Consider the following 22,328-nt stretch of genomic DNA (forward strand, 5'->3'; position numbering starts at 1 on the left):
TAGCACTTTTTAAATATTTCCAACTCCTTAAAAGTTATCTTTCTTAAAGAACCTAATAATCTCCTTAAAGTTCTGTTTATATGGTGTAAAGTCTCACTATAGTGAATGTTTCAGAGGATGTTTAGCAACATGATACCAATCAGTCAGTGTGCTGGAATCTTTGCCTGATTGCATTGAATTTTCTATAATCTTGTTGTCATAAATATCAGCGTCTGCATACCACAGGGGAAACAGATTACACACTTTGAATCTAAATATAAATAGTGGACTAATTTAAAAAAAGATTAAAGATCCTCCAAAGAACAGAATCTGGAATTGCTACCATATATTATCTACAATGCCCAATTTTCAACCAGAAGTTATTAAACATGAAAAGAAACAGGAAACTATGACCTCTATTCAGAAGTAGAAATTTATTGTGAAGGATATAGATGCTGGATTTAGCAAAGACTTAAAAACAGACATACACATGTTTAAAGAGCTAAAGAAAGACGTTCAATTAAGGATAAATAAGCTAAAAATGAGTTAAAAAAAAAAAAATAAGGAATACCATCAGAGAAAGGAAAACACACAAAAAAGAACCAAATAGAAATTCTAGATTTGAAAGATACTATAACTAAATTAAAAGTTCACAGGATGAGCTCAACAGCAACTTTAGATGGCAGAGGAAGGAAGCAATGAACTTGAAGATTGATCTCTAGAAATCTCCCAACTCAAAGAACAGAGAGAGAAAAACTAAAGTAAGTAAAAAGCAACCCAAGAGAGCTATAAGACAATATTAAATATTCCATGTATGCAACCAAAATGGGCTTCCCTGATAGCTCAGTTGGTAAAGAATCTGCCTGTAATGCAGGAGACCCTGGTTTGATTCCTGGAATGGTAAGATATGCTGGAGAAGGGGTAGGCTACCCACTCCAGTATTCTTGGGCTTCTTTTGTGGCTCAGCTGGTAAAGAATCCTCCTGCAGTGCAGGAGACCTGGGTTCAATCCTTGGGTTGGGAAGATCCCCTGGAGAAAGGAAAGGCTACCCACTCCAGTATTCTGGCCTGGAGAACTCCATGGACTTTATAGTCCATGAGGTCGCAAACAGTCGGACACAACTGAGTGGCTTTCACTTTCACTTCATGCAACCGAAGGTCCAGAATGAGAAGGAAGAGGAAAAAAGAGTAGAAAAAACTATTTGGAAAAAAATGGTGGAAATCCTCATATATTTAGTGAAAAGCATTAACTTACAGACCCAAGAAGCTCAACAAATGCCAAAGACAATTATGAAGTGAGTCATACCTAGACACCTTACAGTCACATTGCTGAAAGCCAAAGACAAAAAGAAAATCTTAAAAGTGGCAAAGTAAAATGATACACTGCATACAGGGATCAACAATACAATGAACAACTGACATTTTATCACAAATGATGGAAGTAACAACATTGGAATTACATATTCAAGTGCTCCAGAAAAAAGAAATTATTCAAGAATTCTGTATCCAGCAAATCCTCTGTCCTTCAAAAGTGAAGATGAAAAATGTAGTAGTAGTGTTCATAGCTATACATTAATGTAGCATAGTGGCTAATATGCAATGATTTTACAAATTGCAAAACATCATGCCTTGCACTTGATGAAGGGTTGGGTAAAAGGAGAAGCTGATCTACAAATGAGGCTGCAACTGACATCTCAGTAAATATATTTAATCTACCCTTGAGCTTGGATGGTTACTCAGAGTTACACCAAATTGTAGGAAGGGAATCAAGCTTTTGCATTCTAACATCAACCAGCCATTGGTTTCTGGCTGCCACTGAAGACAGTATGACTTTAAGTGAACCATCCCCTAATATCAACAGCAACATCCGGTGAAGGACACACTTTGCTTATTTTCTGTTGTATGTTTGTCTTATGCTTGTCTTATGGATTTATAGAATTTATTTTAAATGTTGGATACTGATGCTTTATGTGTTGCAATTTTTTTTTTCAGTTTAAAATTTATCTTTTCACCTAATAGTGTTTTTGAAGTGAGCAAAAGTGTTAAAGTAGACAAACATCAATCTTCTAATTTAGAGTTTGTACATTTCATATTTTAAGAAGTTCCTACCTACCCCAAAGTCATAAAGTTATATATATATATATATATAATCTCATATATATATTTATTTATATATATATTTACTTCTCCTAATGATTTTAAAAGTTTTATTCTTCACATTTTAATACTTAATTTACCTGGAAATTATTTTTTGTGTGAATTGTGGGAGATGAAGATGCAATTTTATTTTTGCCATCTGGCAACTGTACCAGCAATTCTTAGTGAAAAGTCCATCCTGCCCCACTTACCTGAATGCCAATTTCTATCTTAAACCAAGTTTCCATACAGGGGGTTTGAAGTTTCCAGAAACTCTATTCCATTCCACTGTTCTAACTCTGGACACTATTAATCACCATAGCTTGAAAGTAAGTTTTCATACCTAGTAATTTGTTTCTCATCTTATTCTTTTAGTAGTGTCTTGCCAATTCTTAACCCTTTGCTCTTTTATGTAGATTTTATAATTAACTTGCTCCATGTAAAAGCTAAAGTTGTGAAATTTTTAGAAAAAAATTTTTAAAATAGGATAAAACCTTTGGCTAAGGGAAGATTTCTTGGTTAGACACCAAAACCCAAATAATAAAATCTTTATGAATTATATCAAATTTATAAACCAATTTATAAAGAAGGATTATCTTGTGTTTTTCCCCCCAAGCCTTCTATCCATGAACAGTCTCTCAATCTCTTAAGTGATCTTTAATGTCTTAAAAACTAATAATTTTCTTCACAGAGATCAAACACATCTAATGTTATTTTATTTCTATAGAATTTATAGTCTTAAATTACATTTTATTGAGATAGTTTACTGCATACTAAAATATAACTAACCTTAGGTATACCAATTTGGGGGAGGTTTTTGATGTGGAAAATGACAATATCTGTGAACAATGTGTTTTACTTCTTTGCTTCCTCCTTTCTGATCTTTATATTTCATTTTATTTCTTTTCTACTATGATAATGAATAAAATCAGTGATAATAAATATCCTTGTTTTCTTCCTGATTTTAAAGAAATACTTCTAGCATTTCATTTAGCTTGATAACTGCTCTAGATTTTTCACAGCTAGTCTTTAGCTGGTGAAGGAAATTCTCTCTTATTCTTAGTTTGATAAATGTCCTTTTTTACCCCCATGACTGATAAATTTTATGAGTGCTTTTTCTGCTCTGATTGAGGTAATCATATATCTTTTTCCTTCAGTCTCTTCATGTATAATGGCATTAATGTATCTTCTAATTCAAACCAATTTTACATCACTTAGTTATACCCAAACCAGTCCTAACTTACATTTTTATATAGTGAGAGATTCGGTTTGTCAATACATTGTCAAAGTGCCTTCTGTCTGGTGTGTGTTGTTGACCTTTCTTGTATTGCCCATGTCAAGCTTCAGTACTAAGATTATGCTAACTTCATAAAATGAGTTGGTAGAAAGCATTTCCCCATTTTTTTGTGTGTTCCCTGGAAGAGACTGAGGAAGACATGAGTGATTTATTTCTTGAATGTTTGGCAGAACTCCCCAGTAAATCTGCTGGAACCAGATTTCTCTTTGGGTCAGAAGCCCTAAGGTCATGGAATTCATTTCTTTTTGAAGTTTTGATTCATCTAAGTCCAGACTCATGTGCATGGTCATTAGTAACCACAGGTCTTTTATTAATAATATTCGGTGAGGAAAAACTGAAAGATTAAGGATAGCTTTTCATGAAAGAGTCAATAAATTGCACTGCAAATATTACCATAATATCATTAGTTAATCTGATAAAATCTTAAAACAGCTCTGATTTCACTTTTACGATGTTTCATGTTCAAGACAGTCAGGAATTTTGCTTCCAAATAGGAATGCTTTTTATTTTTTTCTGTTCTAAAATCAAAGTTTATTCCTCCCCCTCCACAAATAAATTTTAATAATAAAATTCTTCTTACCCAAGTCATCCGGGCTCTATCTTTTGTGTTGTAGCGACACTCAGTAATTAGATTATCTCCCTAAAACATAAAAGTGGAAGCTTTCAGACTGGAGTTTCATGCTGTTTTATTTATCTAACACATCTGTAGGCCAACAGTTTAATCTGCTATATGAATGCATGCATTAAGTCATTTGACTCAAGAGTAGACTTTTGATCTATTAAATTCTAGGTTTGCTAGCATAATAAGCAAGCAAACAAACAAATAAGGCTCTCTTTGTTCAGGCCAGACTCTACAATGTTCTAGCTGCATGACCTTAGGTAAGGAAATAAATGAATCATCTGGGCACAATTTGTTCAACTAAAAAATAATGATAAAAATAGCACTTATCTCACACAGCTGTTGTGAGGAAATTAAATGACAGAACACACATTTAGTTCTTAGCACAGATTAAACACTTCTTAAGTGTCGGCCACAGATACTAGTTACTGTGATTACCTTCTTATTTACATTATTTACTTTAAAGGTCCTTAGTCAATTTTCGTAAAACAGACTTGTGAGGCAAATTACCAGTAACTTATTTTTTCCAGTACTTTTCAACCTTTTGAACAGTACTGCACATAAAGAAACTAATTTTTTATGGCTCCCGGTCAGGTAAGTGGACAGGCTATTCATGGACCAGAAGCAGCAAGCTCTGGGTAATAGCCCTCAGGTTTGTCCTCGCTGCCTGGATATTCAGAGGGACCAGGAATCAGTATTTCAACATTTATATCTTCAAGACATATCAGTTGAGGAACTCTGAGACAACCCAAAAAAACTGGTTAGAGAGCCCCAACACCAGACAACACCATAAAATGGAGTGAAGTCCTTAAGAATCTTGAGATCACTCAAATTTCATCTTTCTACTCCCAGAGTATACCAGGGAATTACTGCATGTAGAAAAGGTATTGCTATTACTCTCATTTCATAAATAGTATAAATATCTGACTTTTAAGAAGAAAACTAGGGTAGGAACTTGTATAATTATTGAGCTCAATGTCAAAATAAAAAATTTGACAAAAGGAAGCATCATAAAATTTTTAAATTGTTCATCATTGGAAGGCATAAGATTCCTTTCTGTGTTGTTCCATCAGAACCTCAAGTTATGGTTGCCAGCCGGATTACACACAGTAATATAATTAGCTATGTCCTAATACCTTAGTCAAAAGAAAAAATGATCTTATATTCACTTTTATTGAAATGAAACTTTCAAAACTTCTGATCTTACCATTACCAGAACTGCAAGCCAAGGGATTATTAACTGGGGAGTCTAGAAAAATGATGCTTAGAGCACAAAACCTAAGTTTTATTTCCTTTGAAATCAACAACTTGAGTTGCCCCTGGGAATAGTAAGAAAAACAAGTTTCAATTTTGGAAAACAGATCAAACACATTCTGTGAGGGTTATGCAACAGACATGGTGGGTGGCTTTGAAGCTATGGATGGGATGAGGAATTCATTACACCAGGAGAAACCTGGCTAATTCTCAGCAGGTATATGTCTCAGGATTTTGATGACATTCAGTGATAAAGAATAAAAGCATTCATACTGGTAAGATTGTTTGTTCTTCTTTTAGGTACTGAAACTCCTGGAAATTGAAGTCAAAATCATCATCGTAAGCGAGTAATCTCATTTCCTCCCCTTTGCGAAAATGACGCAGCTGGATGCCTCTGCCTGCCAGGTGAGCGTGGAGCAGAACAGCAAACACGTGGATGCCACTTGGCTTTTCAGCTTCCAAAGCCTACGGGAGACATGGGGGGAACCTGGTTAGGTCTCCAAACAAGCTCAGACAGGTCACCTTAAAACAGAGCTGGAGGGACGACTGAGAAGAAAAGCTAACACAATTCACGTGAACACATGAGCTGCCAGACATTTATAACCCGGGTTTTTCCTGACTTATTCCTATCTTTGTGAAGCAATACTGGCTGGGAGGAAAGAAGAGGAAGTAATGCTTGCTGAGGGCCAACTGATCACGTCTACATATTATCTTTCTTTTTTCTTCTTTTAGGAGGTGAGCAAACAGTTAAAGCTTCTGGCAAAAAGAACCCAGTATTTTGGTAGCTTGAAAATTGAAACTCTTAAAAGGAGAATCTACTCCTGCTTTTCCAGATAAGAAAATTGAACTGGGAGAATTAAATTAAATGAATTGCTCACAGTCCTACCACTAGAGAATGATGTCATGGCAATTTAATTCATGGTCTAAATGGTCTAAATAATTCAGAAGAGATAACCTTTCCCATCTACCAGTCTTCGATACTGTCTACAACCACAATATCCTATAATTTATAAAGAATACGATCCACGTTGAAATACTTTCATTCAAGAAAAAAAGAACTATGAATGAAGCAGCCATTATAAAATACTTATATATAGTTTTCTCTTATCCAATATGTATTTTACATTAGTTATTTTTGCTATTTGGTTAAAGAAGGGTCGGTAGCTATAAATCAGAGAAAATGAGAAAAAATGAAAATAAATCATGGAAAAACCAAATATGCATTAAAAAACAAAGTTGAGAAAGCAAAAGGGGACTACACAAAGGTTGAAACCGTAAAAGATAAAATGAAGTGTCCAATATGAAACAAACAAAGGAAGGGGAAGGAAAACACTGGACTTCTGTAGCCTTCAGGACTTTAAACAGCAATAAAGGTCTTGCTAAAATTGTAAACAACCATTTTATAGCATGACAACAAGAAAAAGATTAGTAATAAACTTGGAATTTTCCAAACATAGTTTCTACAAGCATAGATTAATCTAGGAAAAGCAGCTCACAGACCCAGACACACCATACCTCTTCCAGGCATTCCAGGGTGCAGTGACCCTCAGACCGGAAGTCGGGCAGGCCTGGAGGGATGGTGTGAAAGAGGCTTACCCAGAGGCCAGCCTCAATCACCCCAGCATCGTATTTCCTTATATCTGCCGTATAAAATAATCTCAATCCAGAATTATCTATTAAGCCTGGAACAAGAGCATTTAGACAAGAAAAATTAAAAGTGAGCTTGAGTACTTGAAAAAGTTTTCCATATTCAGCTGAAATAGGTTTATTGATTTCCCTTAAACTCTCACAAGGGAAAGGAATACAAGCAAAGATTAGTGAAAGGCAACATCCAGATTCACAAAGAAAACTTACACATCGTACCATGGGAAACATGTTTGTATTATCTAATGACACATTCCACAATTATCTAACATGAAGACAGAAATAAAAATTCTAAGTCATTCATTAGAATATATAGTAACTCAACAGAAGTTTTATTTGATACTGTTTTGAGGTGAAGCTCAGTAACATTTACAGAGAGGTGGAAACCACTTGGTCTGGAAACCATGTGATGATGGAGAAAAATATTAATAATTAACTTTATAGTTTATCACCAATCTTTTAATAATTCATCAGTCATATAATCAACAAACAATTATTAAGAATCTACGATGTGAACAACATAACAACAGGCATGGTGGGGAGGGAAGGTAAGATACATCTCTTGCTGTGAGATGGTTATCATGAGGAGGCAGAGTATGGGCCCCAAACACTTCATAGATCCATCCCACTTGGAAACTAACTGACTCCTTTCTGCAACAGAGACTTACCTACCTGTGAACTGACCTGTTGGGTCAATTAGCATATAAATAATTTTGTATCAATTGTTGTGATTATGTTATTGTTTGTCTTCCCCACTACACTATAATATCCCCGAAGGTGGGGACATTATGTCATTAAGCACAGATCCAGCACATCCGTGGTGCTCAGCATTTGCTGAAAAATTGCACAAATCAGTGTAAAATCATAACCTTGAGTTTCTTCTATTGATAATTTCATACTGAATCTTTTAAGTTTTTGGTGTTGGGATATTACATAGTAAATTCAGGTGTAAATACTTGCCCCTCTTCATTTCAACATCATATTACACCAGTGTCAACACAACAGAATGCTTAATATTTTCTAGTGTGACTAATGGTAGCTTTTTGTATGTGCTTTTAGAAAGAAAATGTTTCATAAGCACCATGGATTTCAGACTAATTTACACCCTAAAGGGAAAAGTCTATTTTTCTACTTTCTGGTAAGTAATGTCCAAATGGCTTTTTAAGATCAGTGACCACATGTGCCCATTTGCCTGGCTCACTGCTGGCCAATGACTGCTGTCCCAGTGTAACTGTTTATAGTGCCCTTTTCTACTCTAAATGGTATCCTAATTTGGATGACAAATGTATAGGTTAATTTTTTTTATAACATTAAATGCTATTTTACTTGAAGTCTGTTTAACTCTGTTAAAATAAAGGGAAAAGTTACAAAACTTTTAAAAATCATAGGTAGAATGTATAAAAAAATACTCACCTTCCTTATATGTTGGATTGTCATAATGGACTTCCAGGAGTACATAATGAGGATCTAATGGAGTGCCAAGGGATAATCCAACATGAGGTGGATAGGAAAATCCCTAAACAAGCAAAATTCCATGACACAGTGTTTGGTGAAAGTCCCTCAGAGCTCTACTCCACTCAAAAACCAAACATTCTCAATGATATTTCAACATTCTACAACTGTATTCATCTATAGTTGATCAAATAAAGTGGTTTAAGGAAAGAATGATTTCCTGTGGACAGAAAAATAACCCACCCTCATATCAAAAAGAGTACATAGAGAGTTTTACTTAGAAGTGTTAGAAATGTAGGGGGGAAAGTGATCAGTTAACTCTGTTACATCTCAGTAATCAGTGGTCCCACCTCTCCACCTATGGCCCAGGCGAAAATGACGGTCTCACAGGTGAGGAAGGCATCGGGCATGTTCGGGTGGTAGCACTCGTGCCCGTCGTCCAGGACACTGTCACTGAAGCTGCTGCCACACTGATAGAGCAGGATGTGATGGACCAGGCTCTCGTGGCCTTGCTGAATCACGGGCTCAACCTAAACAAGCACGGGTGAGAGGGACGATGCATCAGTAAAACACCCCAAACACCCTCCGATAGGCGTGAAACCAGCATAAGTGATCATCGGCTTTTCAAAGCAATAGTTTTCTCAATTGTGTAACTTGTGCAGTTGACGATAGCTGTGTTTGCACTCATCTCTGGAGGACTGTATGCCCTCAAGACAGAAACTATTTTCTATTTTGCTTCAAAATGACAGTTACTGTTCAAACAGTTGTATAATATATAGCAATGACACAGAAGGGCAGCCCAGGATTTTCTGAGATTGTAGTTTCCATATCAAATTTGATTTGTGTGTGTGTGTGTGTGTGTGCGTGTGTGTGTGTGTGCTCAGGGATGTCTGACTGTATTTTTGTATGTGCTTTTAGAAAGAAAATGTTTCATAAGCACCATGGATTTCAGACTATAGACTAAAACCCCATAGACTGTAGCCTGCCAGGCTCCTCTGTCCATGGGATTTTCCATGCAAGAATACTGGAGTGGGCTGCCATTTCCTCATTGGGTCGACCCAATGATCGAACCCGTGTCTCCAGCAGCTCCTGCATTTGGCAGGCAGATTCTTTACCACTGAGCCGCCTGGGAAGGAACTTTTTTGGTGAGAGTATACTTATTTGGGTGCCTCAGTACTCCAAGGGGGACAGGGAACTGCTAATATGTCTTCAGTTAAATATTCAGGCACATGTGAGGATTTTGCTATGTGCCTTCTAAGTTCAGGCCGAACCCTGTAGGTTGTACTGAGCTCTATTAGGTAGGTTCTGGATAGAAGCCCCTAAGGGCAAATGAGGACGGGATGCTCCCAAGGCAGCTACCCTGGGCTTGCCTAGTGGTTCAGAAGGTAAAGAATCCACTTGAAATTCAGAAGACCTGGGTTTGATCCCTTGGTTGGGAAAATTCCCTGGAGAAGGGCATGGCAACCCACTCCAGTATTCTTGCCTGGAGAATTCTGTGGACAGAGGAGGCTGGTGGGCTATAGTCCTTGGGGTCGCAAAGAGTGGAACTCGCGGGAGTGACTAAGCGCAGCACACAGCAAGGCAGCCACAGAAACTAGTGGCTTTCACTGGGGCACCACAGGAGGGCGCTAGAGAGCATGCAGGCAGAGTATGTGAGGCTGGAAGGTGCTTCAAGGAGCTTCAGATAACTTCAAAAATTCTCAAAATGAAAAAACAAAAAACTTTTAAGAGTAAGTGACTTTTATGCATAAAATAGACAACGAATGAGGACCTACTGTATAGCTCAAGAAACTGTACTCAGTACTCTGTGGTGAACAAAATGGGAAGGAAATCCAAAAAAGAGGAGATATATGTATACACAAGGCTGATTCACTTTTCTGTACAACACACACTAACACAGCATTGGAAAGCAACTATACTCCAGTATAATTAATTGTAAAAGAATAAGTGCTTTTTAATATATAAAGTGAGTGCTGAAACCAACACCACGTTGCCAAGCTTACAAAGTACTCTAGGAACAATAACAGTAACATCTGTCTTTTATTTAGCACCTCCTAAATGGCAACCCACTCCAGTATTCTTGCCTGGAGAATCCCATGGACGGAGGAGCCTGGTAGGCTACATACAGTCCACGGGATCGCAAAGAGTTGGACACGACTGAGCGACTTCACTCACTCACTCACTCACCTACCAGCCACTATTGAGTCATTTCACATATTTCACTTGCTATTTATAACAAATCTATAAGGTGAATGTTATTGTTTCCATTCAACAGATGAGAAAGCTGATGGAAGGATTCTGCAGCCAATCCAACCATGGCTAGGAAGTGGTAGATGGGATTTGAAACTAGGCTGGTCTGACCCCGGAAGTTAGCAGTCTTCTGATTGCAACACGCTATTGAAGGAAGATACGTTGGAGATCACCAACAACCTTGGAAGTCACTGCCAGTGAGTGGGTGGATGAAAGGTTTCACGTAGGCAAGTTGCCCACAGCTGTCAGCAAGAGGGTGATGACACCAGGGAGCCAGCCCCAGGAAGGGCTTCGGGAGCCACTGCTGAAAATCCCCACACAATGCTGTCCATCAAGGGAGCAGCGCCACACTGCGGGGAGCCTCATGCCTGAGGAGTCTCCTGCCTTCTTTCACCACCCTGTCCACACATCCTGGCCTCTAAGCAGAGGAGACAGACTGCCTTTGTGCTTTCTCCTAAGAGGGCAAATAACAAGGTCTCTCCTGGAAACCCCGTGAAGGCTTCAAGGAGAATTAAATTGCAATCCCACCCCCAGGTTACAAATTGATAGCACAGCCTAGAAAATGAGGATTTCCTAAGAAATCCTCCCACAAATATACCCACAAAGCAACAAGGAAACTTACTGCATGCAAACCCAGGGACTATTCATTGGGAAATATAAGAAGCCTTGGAAGAGGCAAAGTCCTTAGAAAAAAGATGTTTGTTTGTTTGTTTCCTGTTGTGAGATTGAGAGGCAGAGAAAGAGAAGTGCCTGAGAATAAAATGTAAGGATAACTACTGAATAAAGTGTTGAAGTTGGTCGCTCAGTGGTGTCCAAATCTTTGTGACTCCATGGACTGGGGCTTGCCAGGCTTTTCTGTCCATGGGATTCCCCAGGCAAGAAAACTGGAGTGGGTTGCCACTTCTTTCTCCAGGAGATCTTCCCAACCCAAATGATAGAACCCAGATCTCTAATTTTGGAGCCAAGAGGCCACAAGAAAATATATGAGCTATCGAACTCTTGAAAAGAGGAGAACTTCTTGATAGAGAACTTTGAGTTGACCATGGGGGATAATTAAGTGAGACACCAAGAATATCCCTCTGGACAGGAATAACCCACTTGGTGCAGAGTCCAAGTTCCAGGGACTGTGACCACCTTGATGAGAGCAGGACAGGGCCATTGGCTTGTGGCAGCCGGTATGGGGTAGAATTTCCCATAAAGCTTCCTGTCATTCTTACAAAGCCTAGTGCTGCCAGCCCACGGCTACCAATCACCCACCAAGTGACTTCTGCTGCCATGACCATTCCACAAACACTTGAAGCAGTCACAGCACTTGTGTTTTATCCCCTGCTGTGATATCCTTCTTTACACCAAGTAAGAGTGAGGCAGAGACTGGCCAGCACCATCTGAGGAAGGAGACAGAGCTCCCTGACTCTCGCTTGTTGGCTGAACACACGCGTTCAGCACTGCCCTTTCTTGGGCTCCTGGTAACAGTCCACGGGAAAGAATTTTCCCCTGGCATCACTGCCCGATTTGAATCAATGGTGGCGTTCTATACTTCTGCATTTAAAAATTTTGGAGACAAACAAGGCTGTGAAGCTTATTTGTCTATCACTACTATAAGGGGATCTCCTATTTTGATTCCTGCTTCACAGATGTCACATTATCCTCACAATCAAAATGGGACTCCCAAAAGTTTCCTCTATTCAAAAAAAGTATTGTAGTGATAGATATTGTCACAGAAGGTCATGGCAAGATAAAGTACACAAATATAAATAAATTGGTATTTCTGAGACTGCAATGAACATTTAAGTGAATTTTGCTTTTAAGTTGATTATGAGTTTGGTGGAAGAAATGAATTTTAAAAAATATTATTTAAAAGTGCCTATGGAAGTAGGTGGCAATGACACCGAAATTAAACCATGTCATTGATCACCGTGTTCTTGTACGTAAGTGAAATTTACAGACCTAGAACAGATGGTAGGCCTGTACACAGACCTTCATGTGCAACAAGCCAAGCAAGGATGGTCTAGCATGTGGGTTATCTGTTAGCCTATGTGCAAACTAAAAAACAGCCCAGGAACCAAAACACAGATAAAAAGAGGGGGAGTCTTTAACCTGAAGTATTTTAAAGAGTAAAACAGTCCCTTCAGTTAGTTCAAGAAAATGGAACTTTGGGGGTATCCTTGAGAAGACTTAGCAATAAAATGGAGAAAAAACGAGAGCTGCTAAGCATAGCCAAGATCAAGATGAAAATTATCACTGACCATAAAGCAGTATTACTGATTGCTGTTTTTGATGTTCCAGGACATCAAAAAGCTGCAAATATTTATACTGTTCCTCACGAACCCATCTTCTCTTTTACTCTCTTTAGCCAGGTCAAAGCAAAGTCCTTCAACACACTGACTGCTTAATAGCTACTCATTGAATGGAAATGAATTTACTACTCCCTTTTCCATTAAGCCAACATTAAGGAGGCTGAGTCATCAAACGCATTGCCTCCTAATTTCCTGATCTTCTCAACTCCAGTGACCTAGGCTACATCCCACTTCCTTCACCATCTGCCAGAGATGCAATCACCAAGTCTAGTGAAAGAAAGTGAAGTCGCTCAGTCGTGTCCAACTCATTGCAACCCCATGTACTGTAGCCTACCAGGCTCCTCAGTCCATGGAATTTTCCAGGCAAGAGTACTGGAGTGGGCTGTCATTTCCTTCTCCAGGGGAAGTCTAGTGAGTGCTACCTTTAAAAGGTAACCTAGGAACTTCCCTAGTGGTCCAGTGATTAAGAATCTGCCTGCCAATGCAGGGGACACAGGTCCAAGCCCTGATCCATCTCTGAACAAGAGACGCCACCACAGTGAGAGACCCACACACCACAACTAGAGAAAGCCCATGTGTAGCAACAAGGACCCAGCACAGCCAAAAATAAATACATGAATAATGAATTTTAAAAAGGTAACCTGAGTGTAACCATGTTTTCTTAGCTTTCAAATACCAATGACCTCAATACTAACACTTGCAAAATAAAATTATTTTTCGCTTAATTCCCCTGTACTGGGTTAAGCAGTGCTCCTGCAAAATTCACATCCATTGAGAACCTCAGAATGTAACCTTATTTGAAAATATGGTCTTTGCACCTGTAATTAGTTAAGATGAGTTTACACTGGCTGAGGATGGGTCCTAAATCCAATGACTAGTGTCTTTATAGAAGAGAGAGGAGAAGATTCAGACTCAGATACACAGAGGGAAGATGGCCATCTGAAGACAGAGGCAGAGATGTGAGTCAAGTTACCAGAAACCAAGTAACCCCAGAAAGCATAAGAAGCTGGAAGGACCAAGGAAGCATTCTCCGCTAGAGCCTTCTGAGAAACCATGGCCCTGCCAACACCTTGATTTTGAACTTCTGACTTCCAGAGCTCTAAGAGAGTAACTTTCTGCTGTTTCAAGTTACCCAGCTTGTAGTCATTTAGCTCTAGGAATCTAGTACAGTCTCCATCTCAATTTTTAAATAAAAAACTAACAATTTTCAGGTGTGCACATTTGTAGCTAGGTCATGATTGTCTCTGCACTTGTTTGTGACATGAACTTATCACAAATATACATCATTTCCTCTTATCTGAATAGGTCTGTAGGTTAGTTGGGGGCTTCCCAGGTGGCATTAGTGGTAAAGAACCTGTCTGCCAATGCAGAAGATGCAAGAGATGTGGTGTCAATCCCTGGGTCAGGAAGATCCCCTGGAGGAGGGCATAGAAGCCCACTTCAGTATTCTTAACTGGAGAATCCCATGAACAGAGGAGGCTGGCAGGTTACAGTCCATAGGATCGCAAAGAGCATGCACGTAGGTTAGTTAATAATATTGTCTCAAGGGTAATTTCCTGGTTTTGATAATCAAACTAAGGAAGATAAGATGTTACCATTTAGGAAAAGCTACTATTTTTACAACTATTTTTTTGTAAGTCTAAAATGATTTCAAAATAAAAAATGTAAAAAAAAAAAAAAGATTCATTATCTATAGCCAAATATGTGTGCATCTTGCTTTTGATTTTATTTTAGGAGGGTTAAAAAAACGGAGATAAAACGCCCCTCTTGACTGGTCTAAGAATACTGAGCTCAGTGAGAAAAACAGGAGGTTATTAGAGCTCTTATGAGCAATTTTCCTTTATTTATTCTTCTAAGTCTACTCATTTAAGATGTGACTTGTTAAAACATGTGTGGAACACAGCTCTCCAAAGCCAACTTGCAGTTCAATAAATTAAAAATTAAAACAAAAGGAAAGAGGTGATGGGCGGAATCTGTAATGAGCTGGAAATTTTGTAAATCCCCATCACTGTTCTTCTTGCCTGTTCTTGTCCCCGGCATCCCATTCTATGTACCCACCCGAGGCATAGGTTGCTGTCCATGTAAAGCAGGTAAACCGTCTCTAACAAAGGTTAGCCAAAGGGCATCTGGTTGATAAAGTGATGCAGCCTATGGGAACATTTCAGCCAGAACTAGCAGTGCAGACAGATGAGTATAAGGTCACATGACTATTTGCCTCCCTTTCTCCCTTCTTATCTCCATCCCCGCTGGGCAGAGCTCTTTGAGAATAACAATATATCTGACTTTTAAGAAGCAACCAAATTGAGCAAGAGAATATCATCACTGTCCCACAGGTAATCCAGCCTGAAATAGTTCAGGGTTCAAAGCAAAACCCGACTTGTAGATGTGTTATCAAGGGGCCACGGCTTGAATGGATTTGGCAACTAAAGCCCAGGAAATCACGTTCAAATCAGATGGAGATGAACAGAAGAAATGAAGAAAAGGGGGCAACTGAGGGAGAGGAGACCACTGGGAAATAATTCATCCCCTACTGCAATCTTGAATTCTCAAAGAACCACCATCTTCATGTAGGACCACGCCCCGCCAGTCACAATTGACTAGTTCAGGGGCGGGTGCCCAACACATCAATCCTTTTTTTGGATTTTCAAACTATGAAAAAAGAGTGCATTGTCTACTAGAAGGTGGAGACTGGGGAAGAAGCCAGCATGTGGTGAGATACAATAAAATCACACAGAAATGTGCCAAAGACAAGACAGTCTTCATAGGGTTTGAATACTTCACTCAAGCTGGCTTTGACTAGATGAACCTTTGTTGGCAAAGTAATGTCTCTGTTTTTAATATGCTGTCTAGGTTGGACTAGACATAAAAACATCATATTCATTTTATCCTCAAAACAAGATAATGAGCTTAGGTAACAGAATTATCGCATGTTTTATATAAATGGAAAGTAAAACACAAATTAAGAAACTTGCCCAAGTGTCAAAGCCTTGTTTACCTTCTGATGGCCTGGACTGTGAGACGGTGCTCCTCACAACCACACTGACTGAGGTACTGGCCTCTTTATCGGGAGGGTAGTAGGTGGCAGAGTGTCTGCTCCACTGAGATCACGTCAGGTCCCCGTAGCCTTTACTGTATACCCATCATCCAGATTCTGCTGTCTAATTTCTAATTACTTCACCTGAGACTCCTCGGAGGCATAATCTTGCACTTCACTTTGCCAATGGCAAGAAGTGCAAGATAATGTACATGCCTCTAGGGAAGGTGAAAAATATGGGAGGATGAATGTCTAGCGATCTTGGGTCAAGTGGGACAGCTCTAAACATACTTCATGTGTATTTGTGCCTCACCCTGAAATTCATATATTAAAATCCTAACCCCCAAGCTTATTACAAGTGAGGCCTTTGGGAGGTGTTTAGGTCATGAAGGCAGATCCTCATGACCTAAGGCAGACGGGATTACTGTGCTGGTGAGTGACCCCAGGGAGCTGCCTGTCCCTTCCTCCATGTGAGGTCGCAGTGAAAAGACAGCCACCTCTGAGGAAGAGGTTCTCACCAGACACCAGAGCTGCAAGTGCCTTGGTCTTGGACTTCCCGGCCTCCAGAACTATGAGAAATAAATTTCTCTTGTTTATGAGCCACCTGGTCTATGGTATTCTGTTAGAAGAGATCAAACAGGCTAAGACATTGAGAATAAGTCAAACCTGGAACTACAAGGCCATCATATCCTTGCTTGGCTCTTCCCTAGCCTTACTCTGCCCCCTACTGTTTTCTCCTGGTACTTCCTTAATCAATCCTTCCTACATAAATTCTTGTCTCCAAGGACTGCTTCTGGGAACTCAACCTAAGATTGGTAGTGTAATGGAGGAGCATTTTTGGACCACATTTTCTTGGATTTGAATCTTTCCCCATTACTACCTTATTTATTTTTCTTGAAATATATTTGACATATAACACTGTGCAAATGTAAGGTCTACCACATGCTAAAAGACTTGATTTGAATTTTAAATATGTACATGTAAGACTGAGATGTATTTTCTCTACAGAGATCTTTTTCTGAATTACAGCCTCCCTCCTTTCTCCAAAAGAAACTTAGCTACATTGACACTTAAGGGTGTTTATGTACAGTTTTCAATAGAAACATTCCTTATCATTTTGCTCTGAAAATCTTTTCTCTCAAAGAGATGCTCTCCATTTAGTCATGCACTCAACTAATCAACTAAGAAAAAAACACAAAAAACCACACACCTATATCTAGTCTACTGTGCGCTCTCTGTTAGGTGTCAAAGGAGAAAGCAAAGAGGCATCAAACATGAGTCTGACAGTCATATTGTTAGGGGAAGCACACTGACCGAAACTGCCCACCCTGGCCAGGCACCATAGTAACCGTCTGCATGAGTTGTTTTACAACAGGAGGTCCTGCTAAGGAACACGGAACTAATAAGCCACCACCAACCGGAAGAGTTCAGGAAAGGTCAAAAGGAGACACCACATGTCCGACCACCTCCCAGAATCCTTCTCACTGGCATCCATCTTGGCTGAACAAGGTGTGCATCACCAGGAAGGACTCTGAGTCAGAATGATTGGCTAAGGACAACCCAGAAACTAATCCCATCACCATAAAACCCGAGACAGCAGCCACATGGCAAAGATGTTCTCCCCGGTTCCCTTACCCTCCTGCTCTCCACCCGGGTGCCCTTTCCCAATAAAATCTCTGGCTTTGTCAGCACATGTGTCTCCTCAGACAATTCATTTCTGAGTGTTAGACAAGAGCCCTGTTTAGGGTCCTGAAAGGGGTCCCCCTTTCTGCAACAATACGGTTCATGTTCTAGAATGGTAGAGAAGTATAGACCAGAGAATGATAATTTCTGGTTGCCTCCCAGCATTGATCCCCCTAGAAGATTTTCCTACCAGAATCCTGAATTGCTTAGCTATACCACTGGGCTAAGAACGATTCCTACTTCCCTTGTGTGGCCTAAATTCATTTATGTGACCCCATCCTTGATATGAACTTAAATTGGTCAAATCACAGGGACTTTTCCATGGTGGCTGATGGAAGAGACATCCTCTCCCTTCCCCAAGATATGAAAGAAAAAGTGTTACGTTGGGAGTTGAGGCCGCCATTTTCCTAACATGAGGGAAAACAGGCCAAGGATGAAAAGAACAGAATAGTAAGGGCCAAACTCAATGAAGCTGAAGTTCTTGAACCATCATAAATCTACAGACTAACAGATTTGCCTGAAATCAACACAAGCAATGCTCAGGTGAAATTAAAATCAGTTTGATGCTGATAGTAATTGTCAATGACAATAATTTTCTTCCATCACCCTTCATTTCTTCCCTCTCTTTAGACAAACAATGCAAACTGAGATGAGCTCTCAAATCTGGATTAAGTTAGAAGCTCTGTTAATGAAGACTTCTGAAAAAAAACACAAAAACGAGTTCCCAAAAATAGCTAACATCTGAGTTTTGGGTTCTATAACATATTTGAAAACCAATTTTTTTTTATGAGAACACCAAATATTTAGAATATGCCAAAGCAATATAACTTCTCTTGTGGCTCAGACAGTAAAGAATCTGCCTGTAATGCAGGAGATCCAGGTTAGATCCCTGGGCCAGGAAGATCCTTGGCACCCACTACAGTATTCTTCCCTGGAGAATTCTATGGACAGTCCATGGGGTCGCAAAGAGTCAGACATGACTAAGCAACTAACTTTCACTTTCAAAGCAATATGGCTCATCCTATTTTGTATTTCCCATCTATAAAATACCCTTCAAGCAACTTTCGTGTCGTAATATTCATCCGAGTCCACACCTCCTATGCATCCTACCTGAATTATAGCCATAGCCACACACTTACCTTCTTGAATGTACAGGAGTTTGCTTTCTGAACCACACTCCATATCCAATACTTTGGTCACCTGAATCTAAGAGCTGAAAAAGACCCTGAGAAAGATTGAGAGCAGGAAGAGGAGGGATGGCAGAGTATGCGATCATAGACAGCATCACTGACTCAGTGGACATGAATCTGAGCGAACTCTGGGAGACAGTGAAGCAGAGAGCAGCTTGGTGTGCTGCAGTCCGTGGGGTCACAGAGTTGGACACAATTTAGCGACTGAACTACAACCCAATCCCAGGCAAACCACCTTCAGAAATCAGTACTTTTACCTTGTTAATCTGAATATTTGATGGCCCCACCCCACCTGTCTTATAGCCGATCAACCCCACACTTCTGTTTCTGACATCAAGGGCTCTCTTTCATTGGCTGATGTTACTTACACAGTCCCAACATGCATGAATTTCCAGCCATAGGAATCACTTCTCTTTATGCACCATGTCCATTCTTCCCTCCGTGATTTCATTAGTACCATTTTCTCCACCCAATACACCCCCCTTACTCAATTCTGCTTATTAAAATCTTACTTATTCTTGAAAACCCAGGTTTTGTTTTCCCCGGACGCCTTCTCTGATTATTTTTGCTCATATTTGTCTTGTTTCTCTGAACTTCTTTCAGGAGGCAATACTAAGTCATAGACTGAAACGAAAGACTTGGTTTAGAATCCAATGTCTGGCATTTACCAGCTGTGTGACCTGAGAGGCTGACTGCTTAACCTTACTGAAACTTAGGGTCTTCATGTATAAAATATAAATACAAATCAACGTCTAATCCATTATAAAAAGTAAAGGAAAACATGTCTAGCTCATGACTCTCAGTACGACGCTGAAAACTCTGCTCAGTTCTGTGCAACTTAGTCAATCTATCGTTTTTTACTGGATGCAATAATTTCATATATGAGTTTTTTTCTGCTTATTTGGAGTTGCAACTCACTGTTTTACCACTTGCTGACAATTCATTACAGGGAGCAGACTTCTTCAAAGCCTTTATTATTTCTGTGTATTGTAATTAACAGAATAGAATGTTAAGACTAGATATTGCCAGTTACTCTTTGACAAACAACTTCTAACTTACCTGTTAAGTGTAAGCTGTTTTTAAACAATGAATTGAATATTTTAGGTTAACTTGCATTTCAGATTCTGGAAATTCATGGAATCGAAAGTACATACTCTTCATATAAAATAGAGATGATTTACTGCTTCCTAGTACAGAAAAATGGTTCAGAGAACTCATCCCACAGTGCTCTTAGTCACTGCATGCTACTCAATGCGGCAACACATACATCAAAGCTGTGAGTGTATCTGCGTTTCTGCAGGGTAGAGAGACACACAAGGACCAACATGTTTTGTGGAAAATCAAAAGTGCAGAAATGGGGGATATCTGATAGGAACATAGCTCCACATCACAGACTAACAGGGAAGACAGAACAGTGCAATAAAAATGCACGAATGCTCCAATTTTATCTAAACTGACCCATCTGCCTACAGTGGAGAAGTGGACTCAAGATTAATAGAGGAAAGAACTGGAAGCAACACTCGGCTGAGCAAAGATAAGTAAACATGAAATCACCACAATAATGAGGAAAGTATTTGCAACGTTTATGTCAAGAAAGGGGCCTATTCCCTTCACATAAAAAAGCTCTGATAAACAAACAAAAAAAACCCAGTAAAGACAGGCAAAGTTACATGAATGAAAAGTTCATAGCAAAGAAATACAACTGGTTACAAACAGAGAAAAAGTTGTTAAAAGTCATTCATAATTAAATAAATGGAAATGAAAACAACATACTCTTTCACCTATCAGATTGGCAACATGTTAGAAGTTTGTTAAAAGGCAATGTCTAAGAGTATTAGGGACTGAATGCTCTATCTCTCAAAATTCATCCATTGAAGTCTCAACCCCCAAAGCGACGGTGTTTGGCAACAGAGCCTTTATGGAAGAATGCTCGGTCACAATCGTGTCCAACTCTGTGAACCCATGAACTGTAGCCTGCCAGGCTCCTCTGTCCATAGAATTCTCCAGGCAAAAATACTGAAGTGAGTTTTCATGCCCTCCTCCAGGGGATCTTCCTGACTCAGGGACTGAACCCACGTCTCCTGTGTCTCCTGCACTGCAAGCAGATTCTTTACCCACTGGGCCACCTGGGAAGCCCAGCTTCTACATAGTGCATAGTGTATACAACCATTCATCAAGTGTCAGTTCTCACATTTCTGATTCATAATCTGCCTATATACTTCCTTGACTATTACATATATATTGCATTTATACTATACTTAAATATACTTATTATTATTATACTTAAATATATTATATGGAGTCCTCCAAAATCTTTGACAATATTTATTTCCCTAATCTTGAATTAGGGAAACAGTTTTTTTCTTCTCACGAATTTTTAATTCAAAATTAGTTATTTAGAGTGATAACTGACCAAGATGAAGCAACATACTGTTCCTCTGCAAACTCAATTAAAGCCTCCAAATTTTTAGGTCCTTAGAATAAGAGAGTTTTCTCCCCAAGCCTGCTGTCAAGACTTTGCAGCCCACTGGCAGATGTCACTGAGCTGGTTTCACCTCTGAACAGACACAGCTCCTTCTGGGAGAGTCTCAGCAAAGAAACCCAGACCTTCTCTTGGTTCTGCACCAAACATTTTCTGTCTCCCTGGATTGTTTCCGCTTTCTGGTCTCCTTTGAAGTTACAGTAGATAGTCTGCTTTTTGTTGTTGTTATTGCTGCTATGTGTGTATGTGTGTTTGTTTTTTTATAGTTTAAAGGCCTAATAATTCCATTCACGAAAGAACAGCTCAATGACTAACAGATGACCTTCACGATAAAATGCCATAGCCTTAAATTAAGGGGGAAAAAAGCTTAGTTTTTCACTTAGCTCAATACAACTTACATGTAAATATAACTGATTTAATTCTGCATTATTTTAATTATTAAAATACTAACTAGGGTTTCCCTGAATATTCATTGGAAGGACTGATGCTGAAGCCGAAGCTCCAATACTTTGGCCACCTGATGTGAAGAACTGACTCATTGAAAAAGACCCTGATATTGGGGAAGATTGAAGGAAGAAGTAGAAGGGGATGACAGAGGATGAGATGGTTGGATGGCATCACTGACTCAATGGACATGAGTTTGAGCAAGCTCCGGGAGTTGGTGATGGACAGGGAAGGCTGGCGTGCTGCAGTCCATGGGGTCACAAATAGTTCAGACATGACAGCAACTGAACTGAACTGAACTGAGAGTTTCCCTGGTGACTCAGATGGTAAAGAAGCCACCTACAATGATGGAGGCCTGGATTCCATCCCTGGGTTGGGAAGATCCCCTGGAGAAGGGAATGGCAACCCACTCCAGTATTCTGGCCTGGAGAATTCCATGGACAGAGGAGCCTGGCAGGCTTACAGTCCATGGGGTCACAAAGAGTTGGACACGACTGAGTGACTTTCACATTCACTTTCACTTCAAGACTTATTTCCACATCCTGAAACTTCTAGTACATATGTTTAT

General features: G+C 39.5%; 1 protein-coding gene across 1 annotated transcript in view; it reads right to left on the reverse strand.

Moving 5' to 3' along the window:
* Positions 1-22,328, reverse strand: part of MOXD1 (monooxygenase DBH like 1) — an 87,987-nt gene that overhangs the window by 14,373 nt on the left and 51,286 nt on the right. The window contains exons 5-9 of the mRNA XM_043457404.1: positions 8,731-8,910; positions 8,342-8,444; positions 6,800-6,966; positions 5,558-5,749; positions 3,992-4,051 (exon numbers count right to left, since the gene is read on the reverse strand). Coding sequence (XP_043313339.1) covers positions 3,992-4,051; positions 5,558-5,749; positions 6,800-6,966; positions 8,342-8,444; positions 8,731-8,910 — 702 coding nt within the window. The remainder of the gene's footprint in view (positions 1-3,991; positions 4,052-5,557; positions 5,750-6,799; positions 6,967-8,341; positions 8,445-8,730; positions 8,911-22,328) is intronic.

The sequence above is a fragment of the Cervus canadensis genome, chromosome 33, assembly GCF_019320065.1.
Source record: "Cervus canadensis isolate Bull #8, Minnesota chromosome 33, ASM1932006v1, whole genome shotgun sequence".
Lineage (NCBI taxonomy): Eukaryota > Metazoa > Chordata > Mammalia > Artiodactyla > Cervidae > Cervus > Cervus canadensis.